General features: G+C 41.5%; 1 protein-coding gene and 1 long non-coding RNA gene across 2 annotated transcripts in view; one reads left to right on the forward strand and one right to left on the reverse strand.

The window, feature by feature from the left end:
- The window catches only part of LOC139062506 (uncharacterized), a 265,098-nt gene that overhangs the window by 7,273 nt on the left and 234,323 nt on the right, over nt 1–23,502 (forward strand). The gene's annotated exons all lie outside the window — the stretch shown is intronic.
- LOC139062504 (cartilage intermediate layer protein 2-like) overlaps nt 9,719–23,502 on the reverse strand; it is a 47,107-nt gene continuing 33,323 nt past the window's right edge. The window contains exons 4-5 of the mRNA XM_070543514.1: nt 10,741–10,948; nt 9,719–10,544 (exon numbers count right to left, since the gene is read on the reverse strand). Of these exons, the coding sequence (XP_070399615.1) occupies nt 10,433–10,544; nt 10,741–10,948 (320 nt within the window). The 3' untranslated portion in view covers nt 9,719–10,432. The remainder of the gene's footprint in view (nt 10,545–10,740; nt 10,949–23,502) is intronic.

Below are 23,502 nucleotides of genomic sequence, written 5' to 3' on the forward strand. Positions count from 1 at the left end.
AGGTCTCACTCTCTCGAATGTTTCATTTGTGAAAAGGTTTCGTGTGATTTTTGATAAGCGGAGGTTATTTGCTGACGGCAGTACAGAACCATTTGGGTATTAAAAATGGAAACTGATTTTGACGCTAGATTAAAATTGCCATTCAGTGCACAAATTGCTGGTCCGTCAGGCTGTGGAAAAACCTTTTTTGTAAAAAGTATTTTGGAAAATTGTATGCAATGTTTAACTGAAATGCCAGAAAACATCGTGTGGTTTTTTACATCTTATCAACCTATGTATGATGATCTTTGTAATAAAAGTATTCGATTCGTTCAAGGTCTCCCGCTTTCATTCGAGGATGATGATTTATTTCCATCGGGTCATAACCACTTGGTGATCTTGGATGACATGATGTCTCAAACGTCCAGCCATCCTGGAGTGCTAAAATTATTTACGCAGCTGAGACATCACAGAAATATGAGCGTCATTTTAATCACTCAAAATGTTTTTCATCAAGGAAAACATAGTCGTTCCATCAGCTTAAACACCAATTATTTGATTTTGTTTAAAAACCCTCGAGACAAATTGCAAATCAATGTTTTAGCAAATCAAATATATCCTACCCAAAAAAGATATTTCATGGAGAGTTTTCAAGACGCTACGTCAGAACCGTACGGTTATTTAATTGTGGATTTAAAAGCGGAAACGCCAGAATCTTTCCGTCTCCGTACGGGTTTACTTCCGGATCAGCTCACTGCGGTGTATTTGTCTAAAACAGAGCCATCTCAGCCCGGATAAAACGCAACGCCAAGATTCTACGTGCTTTGTCACGTATGAAGCCTCGCCAACGTCGGGAGTTTTTAAAAGGGTGCTCCGAGGACGTTCTGAAGGCTTTGTGCGAGATAGCTTTAAACGTGATCAAAGGAAATATACGTCTGTCGCCGCGTCAATTTCAAAAGTTGTCTAAAAGCAGAACGGTGCTCAGACAGTTGACTCATAACAAAACTAGCCTTTTTAAAAAAAAGAAGCTTTTAGTCGGCCAGAAAGGCGGATTTCTACCCATACTCTTAGCAGCCGCTGCGCCTCTGATCGGCGAACTGATAGGTGGCTTAATAAGGAAATAAACGATGGCTTCTCAAAAAATGTTTATGGTGACCCCCCAACAATTACGTCAGCTTGTTAAACCTACGATACGGGACGTGGCTGAAGAGAATCTTGACTCTGAAATGAAATTAATTATGCAGGAGACGGGATTAACGCCGTATGAGAAAATTAAAAAATACAATGCGCTGCTACAGCGTTATTTAAAGTTGATGAGAAGCGGATTACACGAAAGCGCACCTCCCACTGAACCGCCCACTGTGACGGCTGAGCCTACGTCAGCTGTAGAAACAGCGGCTGACACACTCATTAATGAAACGCTACAGAATCTTCCTGTACGCGGAAGAAAAAACGCCGAGTATCTGCTGAAAATGACACGATTAAACTGGACTCCGACGGGGGAATTTAAATATAAAGGCGATGTGCAGAAAGGATCGCACATCCTTGACTTGATTAAAAGCATCAGCAACCCGTTAAAAAAACATCCACAATCAGAACCGACGGGTTGGACTCCTTTCCTAAAAACTCTAGTAGAAAAAAATGTGCCCTTATCTATCGTGTCCAATCCGCTAGCGAAACGTCAGATTACGCAACTCAGGAACGGAGGGGTTGTGCTTCCGGATTCTGAAGACGGTGTTTTGAAGAAAAAAAAGAAAAAACCGAGGAGAAATATCATTTTATCACCAAGCTGGAGCAATGTCCCCACTTTGAAGAAATGGATCAGCTTTACACCTTAACTCTCTTGTTTGTTCAATAAAACTTTATTCAAAACAAATTTCACAGTCCGTGACATTCTTTAAACATTTCAAGAGTACAATTCACCTGTGTGAAGTATACATCATGACGTTTGATGCAATTTGAAAATTTTTTAACAAAATGATAAACCATAGCATCATTTTTATCTACATTTTTATGATATTTAGACAGAATTTGTTTCAGAGAAAGTCCACAAGCCTTATGACACAGGAAAAAAACACAATGCTGGCCACAACGGTCGGATGCAAAACTCTGTAGCTGACGATCCTGATATTGTATTCTTGAACAACGTTCTGTTAGAAAATTCAGGATGTTTTCAGGGTAATATTTAAATTCAGGCGATAGACCGTAAGAGTCAAAAAATGTTCCGAGGCCATTTTGTTCCACAGCTAGCGCCAACCAGTGTTCACCGGGTAAATGGACAGGATGAGTGTTTACCACAAAGTAGGCCGGTAGTCGAATGTTTTTTGGGACGGTAGACAGCTGATCAGACGCGTACACGCCACCAAAATAATCTCCCAGCAGGTTCGATAATATGCCGTACAATTCGTGATTATCCATTAATAATAATCCACCAATACCTCTCTCTTTGAGTTTATCTCCAGAATGGAGTCGTAACACGCATACACAATGAGTGTAGCCGTGGCTCTCAGAGGTTCTCCAAAGCGCATCTCCATCCTCAGGTTGCCGGTGGAAACGGTTGAAAGCGCCTCCGAGTCATCCGCTGTGTTCAGATTAAAGGCAAAGAGTGTATACCCCTGTTGATATTCCAACCTATTAATCGATAGAGGCAAATCTTTCAATTGTCTTGAAGTGGCTGTAAACAGATTATAAAATTCTCTGACCGATGTTCCCTGGTAAAAAGTAGGTTGGAAGGCTTTCGATGGAATCTGTTTTCCGTCTCTGGACAACGCCAGATATTCCACATTCATGTGGCGAAAATTAAAAGGCGAAAGATCTCGACGTCCTGTGTAAGCTTCGTGATCCACTAATCCTAAGACGATATATTTAGGAATGGCGCCGAGAAAGAGGTTCTCCAGATTACATATCCTCGAATTTTGTGGAATGGAATAAGTTTTGACGGTCACGCATGAGAGCGGGTACATGGCGTTTGCTTTTAGTAAAGCAGACTCGTGACCCAAACGTACGGCGGGTGAAATATTAACTTTCTTCACAAAAAGCGATGCACCTAGCAGTTTCAGCTTGTAGGTGGAATCACGCGCCCCCATCAGGCAAAAAGCATCACACACGCAGTTTAATTCTGAGATCGACAGAATTTAAAAGAAGTCTTTCACAGAAAAATATATCAGAATGCAGGGGTCCTATCAGATCCACTTCTCTGGAGTTTTCTGTAAAAGTCGCTCGTTGATTAAGGCCTAAATTGCGTCCGTTAATTACAACGGCGGAATCGTGCGCGCCTGCGGTGTCTTTGAAGAACAATCCCGCGCTGAATTGAGAATTCAAACTCGCTTCAGAAAAGTTCAGCAGGGTTTCGATGATCGCTCTGTAGGGGTGCGTGGCGCTGGATTGTGAAATCAGACGATCGCCGAGAACCACGTCACATTGTGAGAAAATCGTGTTTATCGGGTAATTAATCAGACCGGTGGCAGCACCATCATCTAGCGGGCTGCCGTCATCGTTTGTAATTTTCACCCGCAAAAATAGAAGAAGCAAAAGCTTCTGTAACATCTTTCCCCGATTTGTTTTTCAGGGCTCGTACATAGGCTTTCTTTGAAAATACATCTATGACGGTTAATAGGTAATTAAAGCCGTCGTTTGATTTTGACAAGGCCTGCATGTCGCATAAGTCAGCTTGAAACTGTTTTAGCGGCCCTGAGACAAAAACCTTATTTCTCGGAAAATGAACTCTTGCAGGTTTGTGAAGTGTATAGGCGTCTTGTTCTGAGAGAAAATCGCGAGCCTTATCCGATGAAACTTTCTCCCCAATATCTTGTTGTAAACCGGTTCTAAACCTTTCCACACCACCGTAACTACCCTCATGTTCTGGTGTAAAATAAACCTTTTTCATTACCTCCTCCATCTCTGATGAATGGTTGGCAAAAATGATGCATAATTGTTTTCATTAGTTCTTTTTATTTCATAAATTGTACACACAATCTAATCAGAACTAAAATCTAATGACGCTACCGTCAGAAATAAAATCTAATCATACTGTAAAAAACAGCAGTCATCAAATATAATCACACAGTCTAATCATACTGTAAAAACAGCAGTCATCAAATATAATGAATAAAATCACACAGTCTAATCTAAACACTAGTCAGAACTAAAATCTAATCATACTGTCGTCAAATATAATAATAAAGTTGTAGAAGAGACCTTCCGCAGCTCGCTCACTCCATCACCACCCCGGACAGCGCGTCCAGGTCAGCTTTGGACAGGCGATCGTACACCGGAAAAATGTCTTTGTGAATGGGCATCACAGCCCTGAATCCGTGCAGCTGCGTCACAGCCATGGTGAACAGAATCTCAGTGTCCAGAGGCTGGAAGCCGTGCAGACTGAGAAAACTTTGAAGAGCCGGAATCAGTTTAGGTGTTAAAACCCTGCGAATAATGTCCGTAAAGTGAAAATCGTAAAATAATTCATTTTCAGCTACGTAAAGACATTCGTGTTGCCGTTGACTGGGATGATCGATCTTGCATCCGTGGCAGATGGTTGGTAAGTGAGCTTTGATCGCCATGTTGACCAAGTGAAGAAGACCCATTTTCACACGGTCTACTTTGTCTTCTGAAAACACCCAGTCAGGCAGACGGTGAGGCTCCTCATCGGTGCTCTGGATGTCGAGGGGTTGCACATCCTCCTCCTCCTCATGACCTGGCGGCGGCTCAGGGTTTGATGTCACTAAAGGTGGATCAGCCCCGTCGACCCAGGGCCTGAATGGTACGTTCTCCGGAACCTCCATGATGGTGGGGAGTCGTGATAGGTTATCCTCTGGAAAACACGGTGGCGCCGATGCGGGCCTCGGACTGCCGTTGTATCTCGGCGGTGGTGGTGATGGTAGCGATCTGGACCTCGGACTGGTGTTGTATCTCGGTGGTGATGAATCCGTTAGTACCCAGCTCGGTGGTGGGCTCCAAAGGTCTTTAAGGGTCGTCTGATTGTAGAACCCCGTCATGCTGATGCCTTAGATCGTCTGGATGAAATGGTTTCTAACTGTAAGCTCTTTATAACTAGTGCTGGGTGGGGGGCGTGGTATGATGATGCAACCTCCTCCTCCTCCTCCTAAGGCAGGTCTTAGAACTCCAGCTTTTTTCGCACTGTCAGAATGTCGTTCCAACAGCGGCTGGTACGAAAAAGTGAAGTAATACGATCCTCCACTTCATTTATTTTTTCACACCAGGCTTCGAAAGGTACAACCTGTAGAAGGCGGTAAATTCCGCATACAGAATGCACATTCTCCAGCACAAAAAAGAGCTCAAATCCTCTCACACGGACCGAGGCCTTGAACATCCACTCTCCATCAGCATCCTCTTCCCCCTCCCATGAAGCGCTGAATGCTGTCACAGCGTTCTGGATTTCATCCAACGTTGGAAGAGCTTGCGGCCCGCTGCGATTGACAGGCGGACGAGGTCTCTCTTCATCATCTCTCTGCACCTTGCGTGGAACAGCCAGCCTGAGCACAGCCCAATCGTTGTAGGAGAGAACCGCTGGTGAGTTTGATAAATAGGATTTAAGAGGTTCCCCCTCAGCCACATCTTGGATTAAACACAGTTCCTTAGTGTCGTAGCTGAACCGGTACCCAAAACTACCGGAATAGCCGTAAGGTTCCAACTGCCATATTTGCTCCAAGATCTCTTTACCGCCGAAAGGAGGAACCTGCACTCTGCAGATGTAAAATGTAGATTTGCGGGGAGCACCAATTCCAGCCGGCATCTGATGTATAGCGATGGATTTTTCACAAAGCATGGTTTTTGACAGCGGTGTATCCACGCTCTCTTCTTTCACTTTTTGAGTTGAAGTTGAAGCGTCGGATGTAGTAGGCACCTCTTCCTCGTGGCTTGGTGCTTCATGCATCTCCTCGTGGTTCATCATTTTTTCTTAGAGCTCGGCTTTTCACCATTCGGACAGATCTGAGCTTTTAAAGAGTTATACACAATAGGATTACACTCAGAAGGGAGGGGGGCTGTGGGAACCGATGGGTAACACAATAAGAAACTTCACACGCCATTACACACATTAGCCTATGACGTGGGGAATCATGGACATCTGGACACGCTCAACAATACGCCATTGATGATGCGGCGTGGGGGGTCTAGGCCATCTGGACAATTAACAATACACATGTCCATTTGATTAATGATACGGAAGGGGGGGGCAAAGATTGAACAATACACCTGTCCATTTGATTAATGATAGGAAGGGGGGGCAAGGTCAAGGGTCAAATGAACAATAGGACTGAAAGGTCAAAAAGGTCAAAGAACAATAGACCTGTCAAAAAGTTTGACGAAAGGTATCTTATAATTCTCTCTCTTACTAAAACTGTACTTAAGGGGGTGGGGGGGTGGGGGTGGCGCACAAAGCAGTACAAGTGATATTGCTGCTGGATATCATAATTGTATCCTTCTCAGCAGCAGCACTGCAGGTGCTCTCCATGTCCAAAATGTGTGTATGCCAGGTCCTTAGTCAACTTAAAGTTGCGCACATTTTCCCATTAAGTTTTCTTTCGTAAATCCCAAAGTTTGCGTGGAAAGTTGTTTACGCAGTTTTCCGACCCTGTTGTGTGCGTAAGCAAGCTTGATAAATGAGGCCCCTGGTTACTCCACATATGTATTTCATGAGCATTGTTTAACTCAGAAGAACCCCTGAAGGACTACATACACTATTTACTGCAAATTCACTTGGCTGTAAGCAGCTCCAGCAGAAATTTAACCTTCTCAGGCTCAAAATAAGTTTTGATAAAAGGACAAACAACTAAGTCTTTCAGGGGTACTTCTGAGTTTAAAAATGCTCATGAAATACATATGTGGAGTAACCAGGTAGGTAGGTTTTAACGTTGCAAATCTGCAATGCTTGCCTCCAGAAGGTTATACCATTGGAGTTCACAGAATATCTATTAGATGAAATTATCCATAAGTAGAAGAAAAAGAAGAAACAATATTTTTATAGCACCTCTGAAGGCATAAATCATCAGGTGCTTCACAAAAATAAAATTAGTAATTTCAAAATATCATAATAAAAATTGGGGGGGGGGGGGGGGGGGGGGGGGAATGAAAATTTTATATCAAAAAAGCCAAACACACAGGTGACCATCCTGATTTTACTAGAGCACAAAATGGAGGCAAATATACCACATTTAAAAGGGGAATTCACAATAAAAGTTGCTTTTTTATAGTGTGAAACTCCAAAACTACGTGATCTACCATTAACCTCTGTTTTCCTTCAGCTACGATGTTGAGATCGGTTTCATTTGCCGCAATGAAGATCAAAAATCTGGTCGATGCTTTGACTACAAGGTTCACTTTGGATGTCCGTGTGTTCCTCCTGAGTGAATCCACTGATGCCAATGACCTGAGACAAGTGAAGGAAAATGTGATTTTTGTTGATTTTAACTATTATTTCTGTCCCTGAAAGAAGTTTCTGTAATTTGTTATTGAAACACTTTAGGTGATCTCTTTTTTTCAGCTGTGAATAAACAAATAAAAAGAAATAAATTCAGTCAATGAAAGGCAAAGCATGTTTTTCTTTGAAAATAAAGCAATGCGTCTACTAAAGTACTATTTAATCAGATAGGTGCAGACACAGATGCTGTAACATCTTTGTATGAAATAAGTAGACTGGTATTATCCTAGAGGGCAGTGTTGATTACTGACTGTGTCACGTTGAGAGCAGGAGGTTTGGACCCAAAATGCAGAAATCCAGACAACTCAGGCAGGAGCGGTTGAATAAATGAAAAAATCCTTTTATTAGGATGAGTAATTTCCAAGGGCAGGAAGCCAAGCCAAAAAACTAGGAAAACTGAATTACAAACAAAAGCTTTTATGAGCAAGGACCTGGAGTTACTAGAGGAGGGTAGAACACCAACAAACACTGAGGGACAAGACAGGGGTTTTAACATAGATGGTTTTGCCTTTAATAAACTAAATGGGGAAAGAACGTAAGCAGAGGGGAAGATAAACAATAACTAATAAAACACTAAATAACTAAACCTAAAGACAGGGCAAAGATAAACAACTAATGGCTAGAGGGGTGAGGAGGACTAATACAAGCCAATAAGAACTACATGGGAGTGACTAGGAAGAAACATGAGGGAAGCCAAGAGGGAATTGGAGAGCACAAGGAGACACATGAGGGGAACGCAGAGGACAAACAGGAGGGGGCTGGGGGCCAAGAGGACACAGAGTATGACAGACTGTCCCAAATAACAAGATGCACTACATCAAAAAACTATGAATGCATGCCACAGGTCAACTGTAGCAACTAGGACAGAGCAATAGGGTCAAATATGCTCATCTCCACACCCAAAAAGCAATGCATTGTATTTTTTTGAGAACATTTCATGAGTTTGGATCAGTAAATGTTATTGTGGAAGTTGACAACAACGAGATGAAAAAAGGTTTTTGCAATCTCAACCTTTTACTGGCTAACTCCCATCTCCACAATAAATAAATAAATAATACAGATCTTCTTCTGTCTCTCAATTGATCTCCTGCACCAAAACTTGTCCCCCTTCCCGAATGACACTCCTTCATAATAAGAGCATGGCCTTAGGAAGGGAGTTTGTTTGAAAGGACTTGGAATCAACTTTACATATATACAGTAGGAAGGCTGCCAAGCCACCGCAAAAACATTATTGATGTATAAAATTCTAAACTGCTGGGCATCTGGTTAGGATGTCTCCTGGACTCCTCTCTGGTGAGATTTTCTGGGCACGTTCAAGCGGGAGAAGACCTAAAGGAAGACCCAGGACACGAAGGGACTATGGCTCTCAGCTGGCAAGGGAACACCTTAGGATTTCCCTGAAGGAGCTGGCCCTAGTGGCTGGGGAGAGGGAAGTCTGGCCTCTCTGCTTAGACCACTGCTCCTGCAACCCAACTCCGGGTAAGCAGAAAAAAATAGGTGGATAGATCTTGAAAATTTGGTTAGCTAGCTTAGAGAGGGTGTGAGCTTCAGTGGGGCAGATACCCTAATGAGCCACACGATCAAGCACAGCTTGTTGATTTATTTCCTTACAGTTGAAAAAGATACAGAAATATTTTAAAGATAAAAATATCACCCTCAGCATGCTTAGTGAAAAGGCCCAAACAGGTGAGAGAAACTTGTTTCAGAGGCAGGAAGAATCACATTCTATCTTTTGTCGTGCCTTACTGGCAAAGGCGGATACATTCCTGTAGAGAAAAAACATGGACATCTGAAGCGGACCTTGTAGTTGAAGCATTCACCGAATTTTTGATCCTCGTTACGGCAAATGAAACCTATTTCTGTGTTGTAGTTGCAAAAAGAACACCAAGTCATGAAAAGTTATAAAAAACGCATGAATTAAAAGAGAGTTAAAACTATTCCACATTAATTTTAAAGGAATGTGTAAACTAACATGGTAGATAGGTTACTCACGCAGCGAATTGCTGCCCTGTGCTTTTAGCTGGGACATTTCCATCAACGGTAACGGCCTGAATGCCCAGAGGTCTGGAACAAAGTTCTGGGTCTTCAGTCCTCAAGTCCTTCAGATCCTCCCAGTCACCTGGTCCACTTGGGCTGTCCCGATTGTACCAATTGGTCCAGCACAGCCTAGGAAAAATGGGATCTACTGGAATATCTTTTGGAACAAAAGATATTTTAAAATGAATACAACACATGCATACACATTTGTACAAAATGTACATAAATGTATCAAGAAGATGGTCTCACTTCCTTTACTTGGCTTCGTTAGCTGAACATTAAAGCAGAATAATAGTTAGTGGTTGGAGTTTCAAAACAAAATTCTTTGAAGAGGAACTCACCAAGCAGTAGAACTGCAACAACAGTGACAACCGTCTATAACGCAAACTGAAATAGTTTGAAAATGTAATGTTTTAAAGTTATGTTGTGTAAAGTTGAAACATTTCTTGACTTTTATTATTTTTATCTAAAAAAACAAATGATTCCCAACGGTTTGATCATGGCTGCAGAAATAAGATGCTGGTTTTCACCGCTGCAAACAAAAATACTTACATTTTTTTTCCACAATAAATATATCTTTCATAGCAAAATTTATTAAAAACTGATAAAATAATTGTTTTCTTTTCGAAATTTTAAGAATGTTTATTTTTTCTCACCTACAAAACCAGGAAGCAAGAGGGCCTCTCTGTTCCATATGTTAGTTATGCACGCCTCAGCCTCTCATACTGAAACGTCACCCCTTCAGGCACAAATTCTTTAACACAAAAAGCTGATCCTAATCGAAAGTTCTCTGAGTGTTTTGCTGCATTTTCACACATAAAATTGAAACAGTTGAAAAAAATATAGAGATCACCCACAGACTTTTCACCATAGATTGTAAAAGGGCCCCAATAACACGTGACTAAAACTTGCTAAAGTGACAGAAAAAAGAACAAAAATCTGCTTAAAATCCCATTTTTCATTTCTTTCAGGTCATTTTCAGCCAACTGGAAAAAAACATGGACATCTGAAGCGAACCTTGTAGTCGCTGCATTGTTCACCAAATGGCTGATCTGCATTGAGGCAAATGAAGCCTAGAAAGGTATTATAGCTGAAAGATAACAGAGAGTACTTGGTTAGTTCGTATTATAGTTTTCAAGCAATCAAAATGTTTGTTATGATGTAAAGGAAGTTTTAAAATGAGATTTTTTTGATTATTTGATACAATAATAAACTAAAAACAGAGTCAAGAACATTACATTTTCTAACCTATAAACTAATATTCTGGATATTCCAAGGCGACTTACGCATAGAAATTCTGCCCTGTGCTTTCAGCTGGGACGTTTCCAATGACAGTGACGGCCTGAATTTCCAAAGGTTTGCGACAAATCTCTCCAGGGTATGCCAGCCTCAGGTTCCTCAGATCCTCCCAGTCACCTGTTCCACCTGGATTGTCCCGATCGTACCAACTGGTCCAGCACAGTCTCTCAATGATGGGACCCTGTGTCGGTGGAACTTCAGGAGAAAAGGACATTTATTATGAAAACACGTCTTAAATATGCGACTAATATTTACTTGTATGTTAAAATTAAAATGTCTTACTTCCGATACTTGGTTTCAGACAGGCTAAAAAAACAAAACAATAATACCAGTTAGTGGTTTTATTTGTTTGTGAACGATTGTAATATTTAGAAAACTGTCTGAACTCACCAAGCAGCAAAACTGCAAGAACAGTGAGACTCATCTGTAAAAAAAGACATAGTTGGTTAAAAAGTAACATTTTTAAAGTGAAGTTGTGCAATGTCCAAAGTTCTCTTGACTGTCTTTTCCTTTGATCTAAAACACAACAAATAACATCTTACCAGCTTGGTCATGATTGCAGAACTCAGATGTCTTTTTTTCACAGCTGCAAAACAAAATAAAGACATTTAAATGTTTTGTTTTCAAGCTTAATATTTCTTTGAATGTGAATTTTACCAACAAGCAATAAAAATTCTATTTTCTTTTAGAAGTTTAAGAATGTTTAGTTTTCTTACCTGTAAAAACCAGGAGGAACTTAGCAAGAGAACCTCTCTGTTCCACAGGATGGTTGTGTGTACCTCAGCCTTTTTATACTAACACATCCCTGCCTGTGGCACCAATTCTTTAACACAAATATGTGGCTCCTGATTGAATATTTTCCATGGAGTTTGCTGCATTTTTACACATAAAAGGGAGAGAGACCAGTTCTGCAGGACAGACTCCCAAAAAGTCTGGTTTTAAATGCACATAAACAAGCTGGCTAGGCTACTCTTTCTTTGTGTTTTGACTGAAGCACATGATGCTAAGCATGCTCCAACATGACAAAAATTACTTCTGTCAAAGAGGATAGATGAAGACAAAAAGACAAACACACTTTAAACTTTTGTATGTATTAGTTTACACTGGTGCATAAATGCATAAAGAGTAGTTTCCATGCAGGGATATGCATGCAGTTATGGCATCCACTTATTATTCTTCTATGATTATTTATCTTTTTATTGTTTTTTAAGTTAAAGACTCAGCAGCTGATCTATAATAGCAGTAAGTTGCGTATGTGTACCTATTACTTTTCATAGTAACACCCTGATCATGGCTGCAGAAATCAGATGCTGGTTTTCACTGCTGCCAACAAAAATACAGATTTTTTTCACAATAAATATATCTTTCAATGCAAATTTTGTTAAAAACTGATAAAAATCTTTTTTTTTTCTTTTACAAGTTTTACGAATGTTTATTTTTTTCTTACCTGCAAAACCAGGAAGCAAGAGGCCCTCTCTGTTCCATACGTTAGTTATGCATGCCTCAGCCTCTCATACTGATACGTCACCCCTTCAGGCACAAATTCTTTAACACAAAAAGCTGATCCTAACTGAAAGTTCTCTGAGTGTTTTGCTGCATTTTCACACATAAAATGTAAGAAGACCAGTTCTGCAGGACAGGCTTTTAAGGAAACATTAGTCAGATGTTAGTGGCTGATTTAAGTTTATCAAGATCTGGCGTTCTTATTCTGAATATCATGTAGGTCTTTCATTTACATTGGTTAGATAGTTTAGTCCGGGCATGAAATCATCCATCCATCCATCTTCTGAACCCGCTTTGTCCACGAGGGGTCGCGTGCAGTCAACAGGCAAGTAGGTGGGGTACACCCTGGATAGAGAGCCAATCCATCGCAGGGCAACACGGAGACACACAGGACAAACAACCATGCACACATACACTCACACCTAAGGACAATTTGGACAGACCAATCAACCTAACAGTCATGTTTTTGGACTGTGGGAGGAAGCCGGAGTACCCGGAGAACACCCACCCATGCACAGGGAGAACACGCAAACTCCATGCAGAAAGATCCCAGGCCGGGAATCGAACCCAGGACCTTCTCGCTGCAAGGCAACAGCCCTAACCACTGCGTCACTGCGCAGCCATGGCATGAAATCAATACAGTAAAATTATATTAAACTGTTAAAGTACATATTATGTTTTCTCTTCCAGGAGCTCATCACTCATGGGAGGGGCCACAGGGGTGAGGTCAGACTCACCTCGACCTAAAGCTCTATTTCCAGAGCTTGTAACAAATGAAAAGCAAAATGTCTTTCTTTGTATTTTCTGCATTTATCAGAGTTCATTTAATGAATTTGATTTTTTCCACAAGGTTCATGTGTTTTTAACCTGAAAAACCAAAAAAAAGACCCTATGTTCACGTTTCTTTGTTGAACTTAAAATCCTGAATCAGGACATTAAACGTTCTTAATCAAACTACAAATATCGGCACTAAGATCTTTCTACTTGTCTTTGATTAAAAAAAATCAAAAGAAGACTTTTCTTGGATTTTGAAGACAATATTTGCTTATTCAAAATTGCTTTTAGTTAAACGTCCCCGACTGGCCCTTGGAAGTCAAAGCACACCTAGTACAGACGGCCCCAGGAACAAACGCATGACAGAAGGACATCATTCTTTTATAAAAACGCAATAAATAAAAGAAAGATCTGCAAACAATAAGATAAAGCAATCTTCTCCGTGGTTAGTTCTAACAGGAGACTCATAAGGAAGGTGGACATGGACGTATGAAGTTCCACTGTAGTCCCTGCAGCGGCCAGTTATCTACAGGTATTGTAGCTGAAAAATAACAGAAGATACTGAGTTCTGTGGTACTGTGGAAAATCAATTATAGGAGGTTTTGATATTTATATTTGCAACAGAAATTATACAACTTGTCAAAGAAAGTAAATATGGTTCATTTCTGTTTCTAATCTGTTACTTGTTGGGTAAAAACAGTATTGGATATAAACGGTATGGAAATTATTTAGTCTGGGCACCGTCTGGTGTTTTTAAATTAAACGAAGGTTCGTTTCATTATATTTTGTTATTACTCTGTAGCTCCAGCAGGGAGGTTCGACCTTGCTTTGCAGGTCTGCAGGTCCTGTTATCAGAAAGCTCCCTAGTGAAGTCCAGACGAAGACTTCTGTTATACCAAGCACCTGGGAATGTTTTTCTCCCTGGGTGAGAGTCTGTGAAGGGAGTGGGTGTGTTTATCTTTTATTGTGTATGTGCTCTGTATTTTCAATAAAAACTTTCTGCAGACTTTTGCCAGTCGAGAGACCGGACAGACAGCTGGTGTGTGTCTTCTTTCTCTCCGATTTTGCAAAGTCTGATGGTTGATTATTGGTGATTGGTATTGATAATCTATAACCTGATAACTCTAACCCCCTTGTGTGTTGGACTTTCTTTGAGGTAATCCTGGATGGAATAATAAAATTACCCAACATTTTGGTGCCGTAAGACCCACCGTGCACGCCGGAAGCTGGGTGATGCTCCACCGGCCGGCTGAATAGCTCTGCAGACGACCTTCAGCCTACGGCTCCACGCGCCGGACTTCAGGTTGAGTCCACCGCGCAGGGTGGAGTCAGTGAGTACCTCTTTTTTGCAGCCTTGCATATAAAAAGTTGGTTGACTTGACAGTGTGTTCAGGGCTGGACTGGGACAAATATTCAGCCCGGGCATTTTGACTGGAGACCGGCCCACCACCAGTTTTTTTTAGAAAAGACATTACGCCTTACGCTTTTTCTGACACACACCAACGTACACTTTCTTGTTGGTAATATTTATGTATCAATCTAATAAACGTAAACCTACACCATCCTTCCTGTCCTGGTATTCTAAAAAGTACTTAGTAAAAAGGAAAAAAGACCACTTAATTAAGGTAGCACCCCAAACAATCTCTAACACTTGGTAGAAACCTGACATTAAAACAGAGATAACTATTAATCAATAATGAATATTAATATAAAAAAAATACTTTTATGGAAATTTTCATGAACTGTTTTATTACCACACCAACTAGGAAATATTTTTACAATACATTTAAAAAAGAAAGGAGATAGAGAAAGGTGAGATAAAATAACTTAATTGACCATCTGAAGTCTTTTTAGAGACCGCACTGGTGCAGAATCTAGAAAATGTGGGGAAAATGCTGACATCATATTCAGTATTTACTTCTGTAACTATTTGTTAATACCGTAAATCCTCTAATATTGGCCTGTATTCATTCAATGGCAGGGCCGGCTCTAGGTAATTTGGTGCCCAAGGCAAGACTGCCCATGTGCCACCACCCCCCCCCCCCCCCCCCTGTGCCTGCATGCCTCTCACCCAAACCCGAGTTCACCCACCCACCACACATTGGAAAAAGCAACTCCAGAGTTATTCCTTGGTTACTAATTTTTTATTTTAAATATTCACACAGCAACTCTTTAAAGTCAACAGCCTGAAGAATAATTGTAAGCTTGAAAGATAAGTAACCTGAGAATATTACAATAACCAACAACTCAAAATGTTGTGCAAATGTCATGGGGGGGGGGGGGGGGCAAAATCAAAAGCAGCATTAAACTGTGCAATCAAAAGCAAAACTCAAATATCAAAGTGTCATCATAAAGAAAGTTCTACTTTCCATTTTGTTCAACTGCTGTGGCCAGTCAGCAGGATCCATGGGGCCAGCAGCTCATACATGTTCACAGACATCTATTGAAGCTGATGATGGTGTCTCTTCAGGCTGTTGGATTGGAGCACTGAGTCTGCTGGGTTTGGGTTCTTCTTCTGTGAGAAAATAAACACACACACACACACACACACACACACACACACACACACACACACACACACACACACACACACACACACACACACACACACACACACACACACACACAAGCAACTTAACCCTCTGATGCATGAATTACTTACGAACAGTGCCACTTTCACATTCATATTCCTCAGTCATGTGCAGTGATGCTTTTCATTATTTTTAATGTTACTGGACTTTTTATTTTATTGATCTTTTTTTTATCTGTTCTATGAAAACCTGAATGAAATGATCAAAAACAGGTGGAAGTGAGCGCATCCATGGGGAATATTTGAAAAAACTTATGTCTCACTCTCGGGTGCTCTTTAGCATCAAATAAATCGTAGAATATAAGGAAGAAGATCGGTGATCTGAGGCACTCTGAGGATTTCATTTATTAAACAAGGAAACACTGACGCGTTTCTGCACGACCTTCTTCAGGGCATAAACCTTTCTGCCCTGAAGATGACTCACTAATGTCACAATAACTAATGTCCATCCTTCTTTACAAATTTACAGCCTAATAACATCTTAAGGAGACAATCAGATGTATATGTTCAGATTATTTATTATTCTCAATGCTAAATCAATGCTGCACTGATTGTGCCAAAAACAAGTGTCTGGTGTGGATTTAAATAAATTAATTTTGCATATCGATATATGTGATAAGCCGTTTAATTTAAAAAAGTCAGTTTCTACTGCTGATTACAAATAGCCTAACAAGTAACTTACTCACCTGGTTCTAGATGCTGAGATTGTAGCTCAGTAAATGTGCTGCTGCTGCGTGATGCCTGGATAGAAGACGCCGCAGCATATACAAGAAAGAGACGGCATAAGATGTCATGCTGTGTTTAGGCAGTTCTCACTCCCCGCCGGGCCCGACGGCAGCGGGGGAGTCTCCGCCACGGCCGCGGTGGTGCCACCCGCCCGATGTGTCGGACAAAGTTGAAAATTTGCTACATACACACGATGAGAATGGAGAAGGGGGCTCCCACCTGTCCCGAGGGGACATTCGCATCGGGATATGCACTCGATTCTTGGGAGGTCTGGCGAATCGTGTGCCTCTCTCAGCTGTCCATCGAGGACGTGGAAGATTTGTGGATATTCGGCCTGTTGACCACTGGATTTCTTCTGATTGGAGTGGGAGGATATCTGGTTTTCTGGAAATTTGGGAAGACGGGAGCGATTGGAGTGCGACCCGTACCCACGGAATGTGCCGCTCGTGCGGTGACCTCACAGACTGGGACGTTACTTGAGGTGAACCGTAAGCTGGACAATGTCCTCGCGGCGTTGCCTGTGTTAGTGTGCAAGATGGATTTGATCTCGGAGAGGGTCGCCGGACGATGTGGGGATGTGGAATGTAAAAATGGCTTCACTGGTGGACATGAATGACCACTTAGAGACTCCAAGGCGGAGAGGAAGATTATCTCTGCCTGCCCTAAACAAAGTCATGTTTATCCTTATCTGATGCCATAGCAGCCTCTCAAGGCTGCCTCAACACACCCCCACAAAAGGAGGAATGCCGACAGATGCTGTGTCCCGACCTTCACCCTCTTCCTTCAGGCTGACATGTCTGCAGGAACTTCAATGTGCTCTTTGTTCCTTATCTCTCCCTCCCACCTGTTGGTCTGCAGCTGGTCGATGCGCCGCAGTGGCAGCTCCCATTGGAGGCTTCAGGATCCCGCCCATCCCCACCTCCCCATCGGACTCTGATGTTGTATTTGTGCTGTTTGTGCTTCCATGTGAAAGGAGTTTTTTTTTTGTATAATAGAGTTACTCCCCGCTGGGGCTAACTCTGCTATGCCGTTTTTTTACCTGCCCCCACTTATCCTCATGTAACACCCTTTACATCTATCTATTAAGGTAGCGCGACTCATGTTGCGAATGACCGCAGTCACCAATTCTTGTTATGTGTCTTACCCACGTATGTCTGATCTTTGAATTGTGTGTGCTGAAACTGAATTTCATTTCTCTGTATGTCCTGCACATGTGGTAGAAAATAACAATAAATGACTTTGACTTGACACACCTAACGTTCTTCTGATATGAAAATATTATATTCATATTGCATGTGTACTTAAAACTTGAAACAAGGCTCATAAAAAGGTTGCAATCATACTCCAAAAACCAGTAAAAAAATCTTACATTCTTCATCTTCACAGTGATACTCAACAGGTGTAAAGACAGTCCCGCCCCCCCTGGTGTCAACAGGTGCCTGTGTGGCTGCAGATATTGTCTCATAGCATCTGGACACGACGATTCAAAAGGAAAATTAATTGGTTAAAGTTATGAGATACTGTATTGTGTATGTAAACAGCTAGCGAGGGTCCGTCCATGGACTGTGTGTGGCAGGAGAGGCAGTTAGCTACAATGCTAACGCAAAAAGTTCCTTTGCCAAATTTATAAAGTCTACATACCTCTGCTTTGGGCCCGTTTATTTTCTTCTTCCTTCCTTCACTTCCAGAATTCTGATCCCGATGGCTTAGGTGTTCTTTTCATCATAAAAGATATCAAAAGTTTCAACGCAACGACAACAGGATGTCCCACAGTGCTAACCACGCACGTGACTACGGCAACCTTAACGGTCAAATGCTTCAGAGCGGTGGCCCAAGCGGGAGCTCGTCATGCAGCCAGATTATTAGAATTTAAATATTGATGTTTTAATTTCATGTCATTTCAGAGGGGAATTTTGAGTATGTAGAGTGCATTTCATATAACAAACATGAATTTAATTAACTTTTTTTTTTTTTTTTTTTTATTTTGCGCCCTATCCATCAGATGGTGCCCCGGGCGGCCGCCTGTGTCGCCTGTTGACAAAGCCGGCCCTGATCAATGGGCCGGGTATCATATTTTGGCCGGTGTCGGAGTCGGCGGAGGTGAATAACGGACGTTTTTTTTTATTGTGGCCGGGTGGAATGTGGTAACAAGCAAGTAACACAGGGGGGAAGTTTTTGTCACCAGTCTCACTTTTGATTTGCCAGTGATAGACCGTGAGGATAACTTTAACCATGGCAGGTGCGGAGACGAAGAGGAGGCGAAAATTAGATATCAAGTTCAAAAAGAACTTGCTGATTATGCTGCAGAACACTCTGGGGAGCAGTAGGGGTTGCATGAACTAGTCACTAGTCGACTTCACTATAGTGACTTTTTATGCCTGTCATGGACTAGTCGCTGTCACGTGATGATGACCGGCAAGATGCAGTCCTCGGAAAAGACAGCAGCCTGCTGTCAGCAGGTGACAAGCTCCTGCGCTTCGGGAAGCAACGCGCTGTGCCAGAACGTCGGTACTGACACCCGCCGTAAAACAGACATTTAACCAAATTGTGACGTTTACCCTCTTTAAATTTAACCTTCCCCTCACCCCCATCCTAACCTCATATTAACCAGCTTGCGTATGCAAAGCTCTGATTGTTGACGCGCTCCAGACATCTGCGTCCTGAGCACAGCCACAGTAACATTATCAAATCAGGTGTCGCCACCTCAAAAACTAATTTAACATGCGATCGTTCATGTCGGCTCATTTCCTTTTATGTTTTCTGTCTTTTCTTCTTTACTTGTGCCTGATGTGTTTCGCTGCTGTGGAGCGGGGCGCATCACCTGTTTTGTCCTCGGTGACGCACCTCACTGATGTGGCCGGCAAGCACTCCGCTGTTTTTGCAGTCGGTAGATCTTTTAGAACTGCAGTTCAAAGGTAACTCATAAGGTGAATATATATGAACCCAGGTAGCAGTTTTTCTTTAGGATTGAGAGGAGATGCAGGAAGATAATAAACAGGCAAGACAGAAAAATAGTCAAATAAAAACAAGTTAGTTTTTGTACCTGGTGGTTGCAACAAACAGACACCATTGAAGGTAATCAGAAGTGAGGAACAGAAAAAGAAATAATTAGTTTAATGTTTAGAGCACCAAGAACTCCGAGAGGCTGCAGGCGCATCAGTTAGTTTGCGGCCGCTGCGCAGGGGGAGGGGGGAGAGGGCAGAAGCAGAAACTACCGTTGTTAAAAGAAATGTGTTTAACTTTGAAAATGTGGGCACAATATTAATTGTCAAAAACTCCAGCGAACCATTAGTTCATTTTGCTCAAATAGAAATTGAGGCCTGCCTCTAATTCTGGTCCTCCTTCAAATAAAGGCCTGGAGCTTGATGAGCTTGAGTCAAATACAGGCCCGGGCCTGCATTAGAGGATTTACGGTATGTTGTTAGTACGAGTTGCAGTATTCATAGCTATCCTGTTAGGGTGTGTAATTGTTGGACGGAATCTTTAACAAAACACATAATTAATAAAATATTTGTGTATGATTGTGTGCATTTAGAATATCTATATTAAAGTCTCCACAAACACTAACTTATGATTATTTGTATTTAATTCTACTGCACATTTCTGAAAATTTGTTCTGAAAAATAACTCATTATTAATAATTAATTATGAAATATTTTGTTTACAAATGAAATTCTTACCTTCTTAACTAAATATTTAACTTTAAGTTAATATTTATCATCCAAACGAAATATTTAACTATTTAACTAAATATTTTGTTTTCAAATCAAATATGTATCTTCTTACCAAAATATTTCACTTTTTAACTAGATATTTCACTTGCAAACTAAGTATACATGTTTTTATAAATGTTAAATGTTTTACCAAATAGTTTGAAGTTGAAACATTTCTTAATGAATAAACAATGACTTTGAAATATTAATTCCTTTTTAATTTCTCATATGACAGGCTAAATAACTGACATTATTGTTAATTTTAACTGTGTAACTTTACAACCAGCATCTCATGGAGGACAATATAAATAGAACTTTGAAGTTCTATTTATGTCCAATTTATAGTCAAATGATCAAATAAGTGTTTATTTGAATAGTCGTAAATCACATCATTGGGAGAAGGTTTTCACAATGATTTCATTTTAAGTAGTACTGCTAAAATGCAGAGACATATTTATTCATATTTTACTAGTCTATTAATAGTTTTTTCAATACTTTCTGCATAACCGGCCCTTTAAGAGCATTCATGATCTTTATGTGGCCAAAAATGAAAATGAATTTGACATCCCTGATTTAAGTTCTACACATTTAAAATGAAAATAAGAAATAAAAGTATTTCTGTCTCCTCCCTCTGCCTTATACCTGCCCCCAGGCAAAACTGTTGGAGCCTCCCCTGCACAGTCACCAGCCTTCTATCAGCTATGTAAAAAAGAATCCTGTTGACATTTGTTCATAACTTTTCTTCAAGTCATTCATGTAATCTAAAATGTAAACAGTTTCTCCATTAACTGTTCAGCTGCTCGGATGATTGAGTCTGGACATCTCCTATTTCTTCTCGATGTTTCTTTCTCTTCAGATCCAAACTGACACCATGGCCAGCAGCTTTTACATCAAACATCGGCTAGTAAATTTATCCACTGATGATCAAATGCACCAGAGTTTAGATGTCACCCGCCTTTATTGCCAATAAAACAAAAAGAAGAAAAAAAATGGTGGGGATCAAGGAGACGGCCGGCCGAGCAGCATAAAGACACCACAGGGTTGTCTTTTTTTTCTTGTTTCAGTCAAGCTTAACTAAAGGACAAATCACGTTCTGTTTCAACTCATACGGATGATTCGTTTTTTTTACGGGAAGGTTGGCAACCCTAAAAATTAACTGTCAGTAACATCATAGCACCCGGCCAACAGTAGAAACTCAGTATAATAAACAGTAAGATGAGTTATTGTAACTGACTTTAAAAAGTTAGCAAGCAGGACGATGACAATAAACTACACCTGAACTTGGTTCAAATTTGACCCAGATAACTTCTTACCTGAAATTCGGTTCTGCCACTTGGACAGGCGGTCGGCTCGGGTTTCTCCTCCTCCTCCCTCTTTTCTTCTCCAACATGTCGCTGGGCTGAGGCTCCATCACTTCCTAAATTGACTTTACTTGAACCTTCACTACCAAACAACTGTGAGATTTTAACACATGTGCCAGCATCAGGCTGAAGGGCCAGTTTCTTTTTTAGTCGAATTTTCTCCGCTCCTCCTTTCCGTTTTTTGTTCTCCATTTTGTTAAGCTCGTCTGTTTGTTTACTGAGGCTCAAACAACTGGCGGGTGCATCAGACCTCTGGCTATTGGTCCAGCCCAGAGTGTATTATGACCAATTGGCCAATCCACCAACTTTTACGAGGCGTTGTATGGTGCGGCATGGACACGTTGTCCACAACAACTAGAGGCCAGAAAAAAAGAAAAAAAAAACACTGGCCCATAAAAGATGAAAGGGTCGGCCCAGCGGGCAGTTGCCCGCTAAGCCCTATGGTCAGTCCAGCGCTGAGTGTGTTTTACATTTGTGTCTGCCTTCCGAACACGGGAGATGTTCCGTGTTTTAGCGAGAGGGCTCGGACCTGTTCCGATTGAAATAGATATTGAAATAGACGAAACGGGGGGGGGGGGGGGGGGGGGGGGTTGGGGGTGGGGGGGGGGGCGCTAATTCGTGTCCTAGGTAGCTGTTTTGATAACGGGCCTGTTTCGATTCAAATAGAGGTCGAAATAGATGGAACAGGAGGTCAAAACGCTACTGGAAAGGTTTTAATGAGGTCTGTGTCACAGAGGACACAGTCCGCCCTGCTGTGAGCATTGCGGGTAGTGTTACACCCCTCTGTGGGCTCAGCTAGGAAGGTGAGGGGAATAAACATAAAATGGACCAGTATAACAAAAACTGACCCTTATTGGGGGAGAAAAAGGCTTGACCAAGCAAAACCAAACTCAAAGTGTCCTTGTATTTTCAAAGGTTTTATTACAAAAAAAAAAAGAAGAACCAAAAGAAGGGCCAAAAAACCCTTTCCTAGAAATTACCAAGTTAACATTAATTAATTAACTGAAACTGACCAGAGGACCAACCGCTCTATAAACCCTATAATTAATCTCCTTTATTTAAAAGGGAATGAAACTCAAAAAGAGGCAAAACCCCCCTCCCAGTTAGTTAAACATTTAGGTTTGTTTGAAAGACAAACCAACCAAAAACACTGAATAAACCAAAAGTGTCCTTACCACTAAAAATAGCTCAGGAACTCAGACTTCAAAAGGGGAAAACCTCACCTAGTAATTTACCAAAGGTAGTCTAAATGACTCACCAAACCAAAAATTACCGGTTTAACTTAACTAATCCCAAACACGCACAAAAGTCTTAAAGTTGTTTCTTTGCAAGAAACAAACAAAGTGGTTTAAACCACAAAACCATCAGACAAGTTAACCACCAAGGGGAGAGAACCACACGTTGCTGCTGCAACCACCAAACATTTCTCTCCCCTGATGAGCTCCAGCTGGCCGCTTTTGAAGAGCCAGCTGATGAGGTGCAAAGTCCCAGCTGGCGTGACTGCTGCTCTGGTGCTGTCCATGGTCCTGAAAGTATAGACAGCTTCGCAAGGAGCCGCTGTCCACGTGCTGCTATGCTGCTGCTGCTGCTGAACAGGGAATGGAGCGCAGCACATCACTGGGCTCCAAAACGGCGGCGGCCGTAACAGGTAGTAATACGACCGGAACTGCAGACTGATGGCACTTGTGGTATAAAAGAATAAATGGTATAATAGTGCAGCGTCAAAGCTGACGCTATACAGACGCAGCGCAGGCTGACGGCCGTGTGCTGGCGTTTTCGAGTTGAAAGAGTCTCTTGTAATCACACTGTCGGCGGGATTGTTTAACATTTCTTATTGCTGCAGAGGTACAGAGATTTTAACACTGCTGCTTTTGGTTTAAAACCTCAAGTGGATCTAAAAATCACTCATATTGCTTTATGATTTGTGTGCTTTTCATTGGTTTTGGTGCTGTGACAGATTGTTCTGTCCGCTGCTTTGTGATTATTGTTTTCTGTGTGGCTTCGTGGGTTTAATCTGTAACGGAACTCAGTGTTGGAGAGTTTCAGCTGCCCTTTGCTCCATCTGAGTGTGTGAAAACTTGC

The sequence above is a fragment of the Nothobranchius furzeri genome, chromosome 2 (genome assembly GCF_043380555.1).
Source record: "Nothobranchius furzeri strain GRZ-AD chromosome 2, NfurGRZ-RIMD1, whole genome shotgun sequence".
NCBI lineage: Eukaryota > Metazoa > Chordata > Actinopteri > Cyprinodontiformes > Nothobranchiidae > Nothobranchius > Nothobranchius furzeri.